The sequence below is a fragment of the Pristiophorus japonicus genome, chromosome 4, assembly GCF_044704955.1.
Source record: "Pristiophorus japonicus isolate sPriJap1 chromosome 4, sPriJap1.hap1, whole genome shotgun sequence".
NCBI lineage: Eukaryota > Metazoa > Chordata > Chondrichthyes > Pristiophoridae > Pristiophorus > Pristiophorus japonicus.
The window spans coordinates 152,134,179-152,148,352 of NC_091980.1; the positions used below are offsets into that span (position 1 = coordinate 152,134,179).

General features: G+C 53.2%; 1 protein-coding gene across 1 annotated transcript in view; it reads right to left on the bottom strand.

The window, feature by feature from the left end:
• Nucleotides 1-14,174, bottom strand: part of ino80 (INO80 complex ATPase subunit) — a 165,546-nt gene that overhangs the window by 96,763 nt on the left and 54,609 nt on the right. The window contains exons 8-10 of the mRNA XM_070877851.1: nucleotides 7,070-7,137; nucleotides 6,891-6,984; nucleotides 3,800-3,965 (exon numbers count right to left, since the gene is read on the bottom strand). Of these exons, the coding sequence (XP_070733952.1) occupies nucleotides 3,800-3,965; nucleotides 6,891-6,984; nucleotides 7,070-7,137 (328 nt within the window). The remainder of the gene's footprint in view (nucleotides 1-3,799; nucleotides 3,966-6,890; nucleotides 6,985-7,069; nucleotides 7,138-14,174) is intronic.

Sequence of the window (14,174 nt, forward strand, 5' to 3'; positions counted from 1 at the left end):
AAGGTGGCTCAACCGTGGCTATCAAGGGAAATCAGGGATAGTATTAAAGCCAAGGTAGTGGCATACAAATTGGCCAGAAATACCAGGGACTGGGGGAAATTTAGAACTCAGCAGAGGAGGACAAAGGGTTTGATTAGGGCAGGGAAAATAGAGTACGAGAGGAAGCTTGCAGGGAACATTAAGACGGACTGCAAAAGTTTCTATAGATATGTAAAGAGAAAAAGATTAGTAAAGACAAATGTAGGTCCTCTGCAGTCAGAATCAAGGGAAGTCATAACGGGGAACAAAGAAATGGCAGACCAATTGAACAAGTACTTTGGTTCGGTATTCACGAAGGAGGACACAAACAACCTTCCGGATATAAAAGGGGTCAGAGGGTCTAGTAAGGAGGAGGAACTGAGGGAAATCCTTATTAGTCGGGACATTGCGTTGGGGAAATTGATGGGATTGAAGGCCGATAAATCCCCAGGGCCTGATGGACTGCATCCCAGAGTACTTAAGGAGATGGCCTTGGAAATAGCGGATGCATTGACAAGTCATTTTCCAACATTCCATAGACTCTGGATCAGTTCCTATGGAGTGGAGAGTAGCCAATGTAACCCCACTTTTTAAAAAAAGGAGGGAGAGAGAAAACAGGGAATTATAGACCGTTCAGCCTGACATCGGTAGTGGGTAAAATGATGGAATCAATTATTAAGGATGTCATAGCAGCACATTTGGAAAGAGATGACATGATAAATCCATGCTGACTTGGACCTGTGAAAGGGAAATCATGCTTGACAAATCTTCTGGAATTTTTTTGAGGATGTTTCCAGTAGAGTGGACAAGGGAGAACCAGTTGATGTGGTGTATTTGGACTTTCAGAAGGCTTTCGACAAGGTCTCACAAGAGAGATTAATGTGCAAAGTTAAAGCACATAGGATTGGGGGTAGTGTGTTGACGTGGATTGAGAACTGGTTGACAGACAGGAAGCAAAGAGTAGGAGTAAATGGGTACTTTTCAGAATGGCAGGCAATGACTAGTGGGGTACTGCAAGGTTCTGTGCTGGGGCCCCAGCTGTTAACATTGTACATTAATGATTTGGACGAGGGGATTAAATGTAGTATCTCCAAATTTGCGGATGACACTAAGTTGGGTGGCAGTGTGAGCTGCGAGGAGGATGCTATGAGGCTGCAGAGTGACTTGGATAGGTTAGGTGAGTGGGCAAATGCATGGCAGATGAAGTATAATGTGGATAAATGTGAGGTTATCCACTTTGGTGGTAAAAACAGAGAGACAGACTATTATCTGAATGGTGACAGATTAGGAAAAGGGGAGGTGCAACGAGAGCTGGGTGTCATGGTACATCAGTCATTGAAGGTTGGCATGCAGGTACAGCAGGCGGTTAAGAAAGCAAATGGCATGTTGGCCTTCATAGCGAGGGGATTTGAGTACATAGGCAGGGAGGTGTTGCTACAGTTGTACAGGGCCTTGGTGAGGCCACACCTGGAGTACTGTGTACAGTTTTGGTCTCCTAACTTGAGGAAGGACATTCTTGCTATTGAGGGAGTGCAGCGAAGGTTCACTAGACTGATTCCCGGGATAGCAGGACTGACATATCAAGAAAGACTGGATCAACTGGGCTTGTATTCACTGGAATTCAGAAGAATGAGAGGGGATCTCATAGAAATGTTTTAAATTCTGACGGGTTTAGACAGGTTAGATGCAGGAAGAATGTTCCGAATGTTGGGGAAGTCCAGAACTAGGGGTCACAGTCTAAGGATAAGGGGTAAGCCATTCAGGACCGAGATGAGGAGAAACTTCTTCACCCAGAGAGTGGTGAACCTGTGGAATTCTCTACCACAGAAAGTTGTTTAGGCCAATTCACTAAATATATTCAAAAAGGAGTTAGATGTAGTCCTTACTACTAGGGGGATCAAGGGGTATGGCGAGAAAGCAGGAATGGGGTACTGAAGTTGCATGTTCAACCATGAACTCATTGAATGGCGGTGCAGGCTAGAAGGGCCGAATGGCCTACTCCTGCACCTATTTTCTATGTTTCTATGTTTCTATCTGCCACTCGTTTGCCCACTCACCTAACCTGTCCAAGTCACCCTGCAGCCTTTTAGCGTCCTCCTCACAGATCACACCGCCACCCAGCTTAGTGTCATCTGCAGACTTGGAGATATTACACTCAATTCCCTCATCCAAATCATTAATGTATATTGTAAATAGCTAGGGTCCCAGCACTGAGCCCTGCGGCACCCCACTAGTCACTGCCTACCATTCTGAAAAGGCCCCGTTTATCCTGACTCTCTGCTTCCTGTCTGCCAACCAGTTCTCTATCCACGTCAGTACATTACCCCCAATACCATGTGCTTCAATTTTGCACACCAATCTCTTGTGTGGGACCTTATGAAAAGCCTTTTGAAAGTCCAAATACACCACATTCACCGGTTCTCCCTTGTCCACTCTACCAGTTACATCCTCAAAAAATTCTAGAAGATTTGTCAAGCAGGATTTTCCTTTCATAAATCCATGCTGACTTGGACCAATCCCATCACTGCTTTCCAAATGTGCTGCTATTTCATCTTTAATAATTGATTCCAACATTTTCCCCACTACTGATGACCGGTCTATAATTAGCCGCCTTCTCTCTCCCTCCCTTCTTAAAAAGTGGTGTTACATTAGCTACCCTCCAGTCATAGGAACCGATCCAGAGTGGATAGACTGTTGGAAAATGATCACCAATGCATCCACTATTTCTAAGGCTACTTCCTTAAGTACTGTGGGATGCAGACTATCGGCCCCAGGGATTTATCGGCCTTCAATCCCATCAATTTCCCGAACAGAGTTTCCCGCCCAATAAGGATTTCCTTCAATTCCTCCTTCTCACTAGACCCTTGGTCCCTTAGAATTTCCGGAAGGTTATTTGTGTCTTCCTTCATGAAGACAGAACCAAAGTATTTGTTTAACTGGTCTGCCATTTCTTTGTTCCCCATTATAAATTCACCTGAATCTGACTGTAAGGGACCTACGTTTGTCTTCACTAATCTTTTTCTCGTCACATATCTATCGAAGCTTTTGCAGTCAGTTTTTATATTCCCAGCAAGCTTCCTCTCATACTCTATTTTCCCCCTCCTAATTAAACCCTTTGTCCTCCTCTGCTGTATTATAAAATTCTCCCAGACTTCAGGTTTGCTGCTTTTTCTGGCCAATTTATATGCCTCGTCCTTGGATTTAACACTATTCTTAATTTCCCTTGTTAGCCACGGTTGAGCCACCTTCCCCATTTTATTTTTGCTCCAGACAGGGATGTACAATTGTTGAAGTTCATCCATGTGATATTTAAATGTTTGCCATTGCCTATCCACTGTCAACCCTTTAAGTATCACTCGCCAGTCTATTCTAGCCAATTAGCATCTCATACCATCGAAGTTACCGTTCCTCAAGTTCAGGACCCTAGTCTCTGAATTAACTGTGTCACTCTCCACCTTAAATGAAGAATTCTACCATATTATGGTCACTCTTCCCCAAGGGGCCTCGCACAACAAGATTGCTAATTAATCCTTTACAAGAGCAAAAAGGAGGTGACTGCAAGGGGAAGTATCGCCAATGAGCTGTGGTCCTTTGGTGTTACTCTCATGTATCAAGTGAATGATTTAATACTCGGGGCTAATGCCCCTCCATCTGCGGGTCACACTGTGCTCAGCTCCACTGTCTCTCTCGACTCGGCCGTTCTGACACAGCCGAGTTGCTTTACAACTCGGTCACACTCTGCCTCACTGCGTTCCCTTATTACACACACATTCATGCTCACCTGGAAACTTCTACTGCTGCGAATGTTGGGGAAAGATGTGCAGGAATCCACCCACGTGATCAGATCCGTGCTGTTCAGGTGCTGACTCCTCACCTCACACTCTCTCCAACTGCGTGCATGGTGAAGCCTGTAGGAAGCTTTCTGTGATAAAAAAAGAGCTAACCACCTGTGGAGAGGAAGTGGTGGGACCGAGATGTAATGAATATTATCTGATAGTTTACTAAGAGTTACTGCACTTACTCAAGGGGTAGCTTCCCTTAATAGAACAAGATGAATGTCCATGTACACCATCCCATCAACACTTTTAACCACAGAGGGCAGCATTCTCAATCCAAACAGTCAAGCATCTTGCAAGAAATGCTGGGTCAAAGAGAGGAAGGAAAAGGGCTGGCAAAGAGCTTAGTGTGAGCAGACCAGCTATCTTGGGAATGTCTGGAACTGTTCAGTTAGACTGTGAGCAGCAATCTGCAGGCTGTACACAGGGGCTCGTGGCTGTGCAGCATCCTCCACATTGCTTACACTCCTTCTCCAAAGGCACTGGCGCTTTCTCCTCAACATGTTTCTTGCTATCTTTAATCAGTCATCACACAGAAGACAACAGGCAAGCCTGTTTGCAGCCGTGTGTAACCAGAATAGCCTCAGGAGGGCGATACACATGTTGCTTGGAATGAATGTGCCCCGTCATAGTCCTGACAGGGAGCAGGGAATAAAATACCGCTGGAAATAATCAGAAATATCTAGCAGGCCTCTGATCTAATCATGACTTGTTCTGACCATGCCTCGGGTTGGGTATGTAACACTGCCGCAATCACTCCCTCAATCAGCACCTTGCAGCAACTCCTAGAATGGGTGCCCTGCAGCCTCCTCCTCAGAGAAGGGAAGGTCTGCTTGCACTTCAGTAGGGTCGGGGACAGACAATTACTCAGCACTTCAATAGAGCTTCAAGTAAGTGCTCAAAGGTGCATTGTGGACCAAGACAATCCTGGAGCCAGGCTGGTAGGACAGACTCCACACTAACAACTTGTATTTATATAGTGCCTTTAGTGTAGGAAAACATCCCATGGTGCTTCATAGAAGTGTCATCAGGCAAATCAATATTGAGCCAAAAAAATAGGAAGGGTGATTAAAAGCTTGGTCAGAGGTAGATTTTTAAGGAAGATTTTAAATAAGGAGAGCAGTGTTAAGGGACGGACCGTCCACTCTCTTCCAGGAGACGGCTAATGTCAGGAACCCTTTCTTATTGAGACTTAGTGTCGTGTTTCAGATGTACTGATGAACCAAATGGCCGTTTCCATCCGTTATCATCTGGCCGCCTGCATCATACACCTCTTAAAGGGACAGTACTTCAGGTGTATTTCCTCAGTGGGGTGATATCACTGTTCTCAGGGTTGAGTTTAGCAGTTCCCTCCAGGATGGGCACATGCAACTGTGCTATTTGCATGAAGGGAATCTCACAACAGTCTCTCACTCACATCAGTCACACTCCTGTTCGTGGACCAGTGTAACCATCCATCCCTGTACCGAGTGACTGCCAACCGGTGCTGAACTGTGGACCCACTGAAATACAGAGAAGTTGCAACACGGAAACACTCGCTCTGGCAAAGCATCCCATGCCCCAACAATTCTCCATGTAAGGACATTTCTCCTAACCTTTCTCCTCTCAATTTTAAATCAACCCCTGTTCACTGACTCGAGAGGAAATTGGCTCTATAAAATTTATGTTGAGACAGTTCTGCTACAGGTCCTACCAATAGATTAAGTATTTATTTTCAAGTAAGACATTGTAGGTGATGGCCAGCCAACGAATAGCCTGCTAGTGGACATGTGGTGAGCTGTATTGGTCAGCCAATGAGTAGCCTTCGAACGGCCATGTGGCGAGTTCCCAATCTCAGTCACGGTGTGCTGTATTGGTCAGCCAACGATTAGCCTTTGAACGGCCATGTGGCAAGTTCCCAATCTTGGTCACCGTGTGCTGCATTGGTCATGTTCGAATGGCCATGTGGTGAGCTCCCAATCTCAGTCACGGTGTGCTGTATTGGTCATGTTTGAACGGCCATGTGGCGAGTTCCCAATCTTAGTCACGGTATGCTGTATTGGTCAACCAATGAGTAGCCTTCGAACGGCCATGTGGCGAGTTCCTAATCTCAGGCCAGCCACTTTGCCTTAGAGAGGAATCCTGAAAGACCAGGACCTCCTCCCAAGTGCCCTGCTCAAAGGTCACAGGCAGAAATGGAGTTCTTGGATGACTGTATTCAGTCCTGCTAAGCCCAGGAGTCAGGAGAGGGGGCAATACAGCAAGGTGGCACTGTGTGCTCGGCTCCATTGTGCATGACACAGAGTGCAAGACATAATTCAAAGTCACAATCCAGCTCAGAGATTCCCAGTGTGGAGAGGCAGAACAAAGGCTTCAGAATTGCAGATGCCAGGATCACATATACCAGCTCGTTTCAGAGTTGCATCAACCAAGGCACAAGATCAGCACATTTCCTTGGCTTCTGCAGAAGGGTTGTGGGAAAATATTTTGAGGAGGGAGTCATGTCCACAGTAAGGAAAAAAATGGAATTCAAATAAAGAGCGGAATAATTTTTTAAAAAGGCATTTCTGGAGACCATACCCACCAAAGACGACTGCACTGTTCCCTGAAATGTGTGAACAAAATTTAAAAGGTAGCACAGAAATGCAAGAAGTTTCAACACTGAAGGCGGCCATTCGGCCTAACCAGTCTGTGTTGGCGTTTACCCTCCAAACAGGTAGATCATTCTTAACCTGTCCTGTTCTTGTGTACAATTTATTCCCTTCTCCAATCCAACCTTGAATGTTGATAGTTTCCACTTCAACCACTAACCCTGGATGTGAATCCCACAGCCCCATAACTCTGAAGTTTCTCCTGCCCTCTGTTCGAAATCTTTTAGTTAATCTTGTACATTTGTCCCCTCGTTCTTGACCTTTTAACTACAGGAGATAGCCAGCTTCTCTCTACCCTGCCTCATCCTTTCATAATTTAGAACAACAGGACACATGAGGGGGCAGGTTTGCTCATTGAACTTGACAGAGACACGCACCTTAGTCCCTGCACACCAACAGCACTCACCTCGCAAGCATCCCTTGAAGCATCACATTTGACATTTCAGAGGGCGACACATCTATGAAACGCAGGAAAGAAAAGCAGCTTCCTTCATCGTTACCTGGGTCAGAAAAAATAGCTCTTTACAAGTCTGGCAACCAATAATTGGACAAAGCCCTGCAAAACAGACATAGTGAAATGTTTACCTTTTCTATGGAAGAGAGACTGGTGGATGTGGGCTGGGGAGAAGGGGGACAGAATGACGCGTAACCACCTGTAATCAGGAGAGGGAGATCAGTGAAAAATAAAGTCTGACCAACAGCAAGGCTGTGCAAAAGGCAGCCTCCACCCCTGCACCCCAGCCACTTTTGCAAGAGATGCAAGCACTCATGTACACAATTCCCCATCACCATTCCCTACAAACAACTAATTCACAATCTCCTTTGCAGACACTTCTACAAATGTGCAGCATCTACCATCACACTCCAGCCATAGCCACCAACACAAAGTCAAGGTTGACAGGACTCTGGATTAGATATGGGCTTCTCACAGCTGAGACTGGGGCTCAAATCCAGCCCAGACAGATGAGTGAGTTCCTGCTGTTTGCTAGCTGCAAGGATCCAATGTGAAGTTATGTTGGACAGTCTCACTGCAGGTGCTCGAGAATATGAATGGAGAGCATAAAACTGGCTTGAATCGGTAATGACACTCAGAAAAGACACAAGATGGCTCGTGTGGGAAAATGAAAAATGTTACTCTCATGTTGTCGGGCTCGAGAGGCTGGACAGTGTGCCGAGTATCTAATCACTGCAGTCGTGACCTGGAGGTACTAATGCCGCCGCCAGGAGCCTGAAATGTAGGTGTTGGAGAATGGATATTTCCATTCCAGGTCGCCCCCTCTCCCTCTCCAATGAACCAGAGGGTTGTGTTTTCATCACGGCACCAGCCATTCTGACATCATCAATTAATGTCGAATTGGGGGCAGTTTTGTTTTTGGGGCCCATGACTATTCGGAATTGTGGTGAGACTGCCAAACTGATTTCACGTAGGATCCTTACAGCCAACAAAGAGCAGACTTTCATATTAGTCTGGGCTGGATTTCCATGACTGGAATAACCACCAGCACTAGCTAATCGCCAAATATTTCATATCGAGACACAATAAATTGTTGGTGTGGCGCCAGATGTTGCGATAATGTAACTCCTATTCACCAACAATCCAAATGTGGTAAACACATTTAATGAAAGAAGAATCTAACATTGATTTGCTTTAACAGTAATCAGTGAACAGTGTTTGAAGTACAGAGGAAATAATTGTGGGACGTGTTTATTTGCAACACGTGAAGCTCTGATTGGGTTCCTTCGCATGACAAGTCCTGATTGCTGATTGGTCCCTTTGGAGGACAAGACACACCCAGCAATTTCTCCGGAATGTGTAATTCGATCCTCTCTGCCGACGTAATCAGTTACTTTGCAAAGTGCAAATCGAGCCATTCGGACTACCTACTCCAGACAGAGGTCAAGACCTTCTCCCACCCCCCCAGCCAAGTTCCTGACCTCTTCCCCCTTACCGCCCAAGTTCTTGACCTCGCCAAGTTTCTGACCTCCTCTCCCCCACCCACCCTTCTCCCCCTGCCCAAGTTCCTCCTCCACAGATTCACGATTTTCTCCCCCCACTCCTGACCATTCCCTGCCATAGATGGGGCATTGTGTGTAGGTCACGGATTGTTAACGGGTTTATTGGGTATGAAGTGAATAGTGACAGTGTTGTGACTTCCGGATTTCGTCCAGTCCAATGTCACTTGTCACACACGCACCGAGCTTTCCGAGAAATCACCCAGGTGTAGGGGCAGGAGAGGGAGAACGTGGTGTGGGTGTAAAGAGGGTGGGGTTGGAAGAACGTGATCCGTCTTACCAACCCCCCCCCACCCCTTTAGACCTGTATCACATTCTTCCGCCATCCCCACCTAGCTTTCACTCTTTACGCCGCCCCCGCCCCCTCCACCGAGTTCATGACCTCCTCTCCTCTCCTCTCCCGCTATTTCCCCTCTCTCCTTCCCAGTCTATCTCTTTCTCTGCCGGCGCCCCAGTCTCCACAGTGTCTGCCCGCCTCTCTCCCCCCCACCCAGTTTCTCCCTCTCTCTTCCACCGCTCCACTCGCTCTCCCTCTCTTCCCCCCCTCCACTCGCTCTCCCTCTCTTCCACCCCTCCAATCGCTCTCCCTCTCTTCCACCCCCTCCACTCGCTCTCCCTCTCTCTTCCACCCCTCCACTCGCTCTCCCTCTCTTCCACCCCTCCACTCGCTCTCCCTCTCTCTTCCACCCCTTCACTCGCTCTCCCTCTCTATTCCACCCCTCCACTCGCTCTCCCTCTCTCTTCCACCCCTCCACTCGCTCTCCCTCTCTCTTCCACCCCTCCACTCGCTCTCCCTCTCTCTTCCACCCCTCCACTCGCTCTCCCTCTCTCTTCCCCCCCCTCCACTCGCTCTCCCTCTCTTCCCCCCCTCCACTCGCTCTCCCTCTCTTCCCCCCCCCCTCCACTCGCTCTCCCTCTCTCTTCCCCCCGCCACTCGCTCTCCCTCTCTCTTCCACCCCTCCACTCGCTCTCCCTCTCTCTTCCACCCCTCCACTCGCTCTCCCTCTCTCTTCCACCCCTCCACTCGCTCTCCCTCTCTTCCACCCCTCCACTCGCTCTCCCTCTCTCTTCCACCCCTCCACTCGCTCTCTCTCTTCCACCCCTCCACTCGCTCTCCCTCTCTCTTCCCCCCCCGCCACTCGCTCTCCCTCTCTCTTCCCCCCCGCCACTCGCTCTCCCTCTCTCTTCCCCCCGCCACTCGCTCTCCCTCTCTCTTCCCCCCCTCCACTCGCTCTCCCTCTCTCTTCCCCCCCTCCACTCGCTCTCCCTCTCTCTTCCACCCCTCCACTCGCTCTCCCTCTCTCTTCCCCCCCTCCACTCGCTCTCCCTCTCTTCCACCCCTCCACTCGCTCTCCCTCTCTTCCACCCCTCCACTCGCTCTCCCTCTCTTCCACCCCTCCACTCGCTCTCCCTCTCTCTTCCACCCCTTCACTCGCTCTCCCTCTCTCTTCCACCCCTCCACTCGCTCTCCCTCTCTCTTCCACCCCTCCACTCGCTCTCCCTCTCTCTTCCACCCCTCCACTCGCTCTCCATCTCTTCCACCCCTCCACTCGCTCTCCCTCTCTCTTCCACCCCTTCACTCGCTCTCCCTCTCTCTTCCACCCCTCCACTCGCTCTCCCTCTCTCTTCCACCCCTCCACTCGCTCTCCCTCTCTCTTCCACCCCTCCACTCGCTCTCCCTCTCTCTTCCACCCCTCCACTCGCTCTCCCTCTCTCCTTCCACCCCTCCACTCGCTCTCCTCTCTCTTCCACCCCTCCACTCGCTCTCCCTCTCTCTTCCACCCCTCCACTCGCTCTCCCTCTCCCTTACCCCCCCCTCCACTCGCTCTCCCTCTCTCTTCCCCCCCTCCACTCGCTCTCCCTCTCTCTTCCCCCCCTCCACTCGCTCTCCCTCTCTCTTCCACCCCTCCACTCGCTCTCCCTCTCTCTTCCCCCCCCTCCACTCGCTCTCCCTCTCTTCCACCCCTCCACTCGCTCTCCCTCTCTTCCACCCCTCCACTCGCTCTCCCTCTCTTCCACCCCTCCACTCGCTCTCCCTCTCTCTTCCCACCCCTTCACTCGCTCTCCCTCTCTCTTCCACCCCTCCACTCGCTCTCCCTCTCTCTTCCACCCCTCCACTCGCTCTCCCTCTCTCTTCCACCCCTCCACTCGCTCTCCATCTCTTCCACCCCTCCACTCGCTCTCCCTCTCTCTTCCACCCCTTCACTCGCTCTCCCTCTCTCTTCCACCCCTCCACTCGCTCTCCCTCTCTCTTCCACCCCTCCACTCGCTCTCCCTCTCTCTTCCACCCTCCACTCGCTCTCCCTCTCTCTTCCACCCCTCCACTCGCTCTCCCTCTCTCTTCCACCCCTCCACTCGCTCTCCCTCTCTCTTCCACCCCTCCACTCGCTCTCCCTCTCTCTTCCACCCCTCCACTCGCTCTCCCTCTCCCTTACCCCCCCCCGCCACTCGCTCTCCCTCTCTCTTCCCCCCGCCACTCGCTCTCCCTCTCTCTTCCCCCCCCTCCACTCGCTCTCCCTCTCTTCCACCCCTCCACTCGCTCTCCCTCTCTTCCACCCCTCCACTCGCTCTCCCTCTCTCTTCCACCCCTTCACTCGCTCTCCCACTCTCTTCCACCCCTCCACTCGCTCTCCCTCTCTCTTCCACCCCTCCACTCGCTCTCCCTCTCTCTTCCACCCCTCCACTCGCTCTCCCTCTCTCTTCCACCCCTCCACTCGCTCTCCCTCTCTCTTCCCCCCCCCTCCACTCGCTCTCCCTCTCTCTTCCCCCCCCTCCACTCGCTCTCCCTCTCTCTTCCCCCCCTCCACTCGCTCTCCCTCTCTTCCCCCCTCCATTCGCTCTCCCTCTCTTCCCCCCCTCCACTCGCTCTCCCTCTCTCTTCCCCCCGCCACTCGCTCTCCCTCTCTCTTCCCCTCCGCCACTCGCTCTCCCCTCTCTCTTCCACCCCTCCACTCGCTCTCCTCTCTCTCTTCCCCCCCTCCACTCGCTCTCCTCTCTTCCACCCCTCCACTCGCTCTCCCTCTCTTCCACCCCTCCACTCGCTCTCCCTCTCTCTCCCCCCCTCCACTCGCTCTCCCTCTCTCTTCCCACCCCTCCACTCGCTCTCCCTCTCTCTTCCCCCCCTCCACTCGCTCTCCCTCTCTTCCACCCCTCCACTCGCTCTCCCTCTCTTCCACCCCTCCACTCGCTCTCCCTCTCTCTTCCACCCCCTCCACTCGCTCTCCTCTCTCTTCCACCCCTCCACTCGCTCTCCCTCTCTCTTCCACCCCGCCACTCGCTCTCCCTCTCTCTTCCACCTCCACTCGCTCTCTCTCTTCCACCCCCTCCCTCGCTCTCTCTCTTCCACCCCTCCACTCGCTCTCCCTCTCTCTTCCCCCCCCTCACTCGCTCTCCCTCTCTCTTCCCCCCTCCACTCGCTCTCCCTCTCTTCCCCCCCTCCACTCGCTCTCCCTCTCTTCCACCCCCTCCACTCGCTCTCCCTCTCTCTTCCCCCCCTCCACTCGCTCTCCCTCTCTCTTCCCCCCCTCCACTCGCTCTCCCTCTCTTCCCCCCCCCTCCACTCGCTCTCCCTCTCTCTTCCCCCCCCCGCCACTCGCTCTCCTTCTCTTCCCCCCCCCTCCACTCGCTCTCCCTCTCTTCCCCCCCCTCCACTCGCTCTCCCTCTCTCTTCCCCCCCTCACTCGCTCTCCCTCTCTCTTCCACCCCTCCACTCGCTCTCCCTCTCTCTTCCCACCCCTCCACTCGCTCTCCCTCTCTCTTCCACCCCTCCACTCGCTCTCCCTCTCTCTTCCACCCCTTCACTCGCTCTCCCTCTCTCTTCCACCCCTCCACTCGCTCTCCCTCTCTCTTCCACCCCTCCACTCGCTCTCCCTCTCTCTTCCACCCCTCCACTCGCTCTCCCTCTCTCTCCCACCCCTCCACTCGCTCTCTCTCTTCCACCCCTCCACTCGCTCTCCCTCCTCCCTCCACTCGCTCTCCCTCTCCCTCTCTCTTCCACCCCTCCACTCGCTCTCCCTCTCTCTTCCACCCCTCCACTCGCTCTCTCTCTTCCACCCCTCCACTCGCTCTCTCTCTTCCACCCCTCCACTCGCTCTCCCTCTCTCTTCCCCCCCTCCACTCGCTCTCCCTCTCTCTTCCCCCCCTCCACTCGCTCTCCCTCTCTTCCCCCCTCCACTCGCTCTCCCCTCTCTCTCCCCCCCTCCACTCGCTCTCCTCTCTCTTCCCCCCCGCCACTCGCTCTCCCTCTCTCTTCCCCCCTCCACTCGCTCTCCCTCTCTTCCCCCCCTCCACTCGCTCTCCCTCTCTTCCCCCCCCCCGCCACTCGCTCTCCCTCTCTCTTCCCCCCCCACTCGCTCTCCCTCTCTTCCCCCCCCCTCCACTCGCTCTCCCTCTCTTCCCCCCCCTCCACTCGCTCTCCCTCTCTTCCCCCCCCTCCACTCGCTCTCCCTCTCTCTTCCCCCCGCCACTCGCTCTCCCTCTCTCTTCCCCCCGCCACCTCGCTCTCCCTCTCTCTTCCACCCCTCCACTCGCTCTCCCTCTCTCTTCCCCCCCCTCCACTCGCTCTCCCTCTCTCTTCCACCCCTCCACTCGCTCTCCCTCTCTCTTCCACCCCTCCCACTCGCTCTCCCTCTCTTCCACCCCTCCACTCGCTCTCCCTCTCTCTTCCACCCTTCACTCGCTCTCCCTCTCTCTTCCACCCCTCCACTCGCTCTCCCTCTCTCTTCCACCCCTCCACTCGCTCTCCCTCTCTCTTCCACCCCTCCACTCGCTCTCCCTCTCTCTCCCACCCCTCCACTCGCTCTCTCTCTTCCACCCTCCACTCGCTCTCCCTCCCACCCCTCCACTCGCTCTCCCTCTCCCTCTCTCTTCCACCCCTCCACTCGCTCTCCCTCTCTCTTCCCCCCTCCACTCGCTCTCCCTCTCTTCCCCCCCTCCACTCGCTCTCCCTCTCTCTTCCACCCTCCACTCGCTCTCCCTCTCTCTTCCACCCCTCCACTCGCTCTCCCTCTCTCTTCCCCCCCCTCCACTCGCTCTCCCTCTCTTCCCCCCCCTCCACTCGCTCTCCTCTCTTCCCCCCCCTCCACTCGCTCTCCCTCTCTCTTCCCCCCGCCACTCGCTCTCCCTCTCTCTTCCCACCCCTCCACTCGCTCTCCCTCTCTCTTCCACCCCTCCACTCGCTCTCCCTCTCTCTTCCCACCCCTCCACTCGCTCTCCCTCTCTTCCCACCCCTCCACTCGCTCTCCCTCTCTCTTCCACCCCCTCCACTCGCTCTCTCTCTCTTCCCCCCCTCCACTCGCTCTCCCTCTCTCTTCCCCCCCCGCCACTCGCTCTCCCTCTCTCTTCCCCCCTCCACTCGCTCTCCCTCTCTCTTCCCCCCCGCCACTCGCTCTCCCTCTCTCTTCCACCCTCCACTCGCTCTCCCTCTCTCTTCCCCCCCTCCACTCGCTCTCCCTCTCTCTTCCACCCCTCCACTCGCTCTCCCTCTCTCTTCCACCCCCTCCACTCGCTCTCCCTCTCTTCCACCCCTCCACTCGCTCTCCCTCTCTTCCACCCCTCCACTCGCTCTCCCTCTCTCTTCACCCCCTCCACTCGCTCTCCCTCTCTCTTCCACCCCTTCACTCGCTCTCCCTCTCTCTTCCACCCCTCCACTCGCTCTCCCTCTCTCTTCCACCCCTCC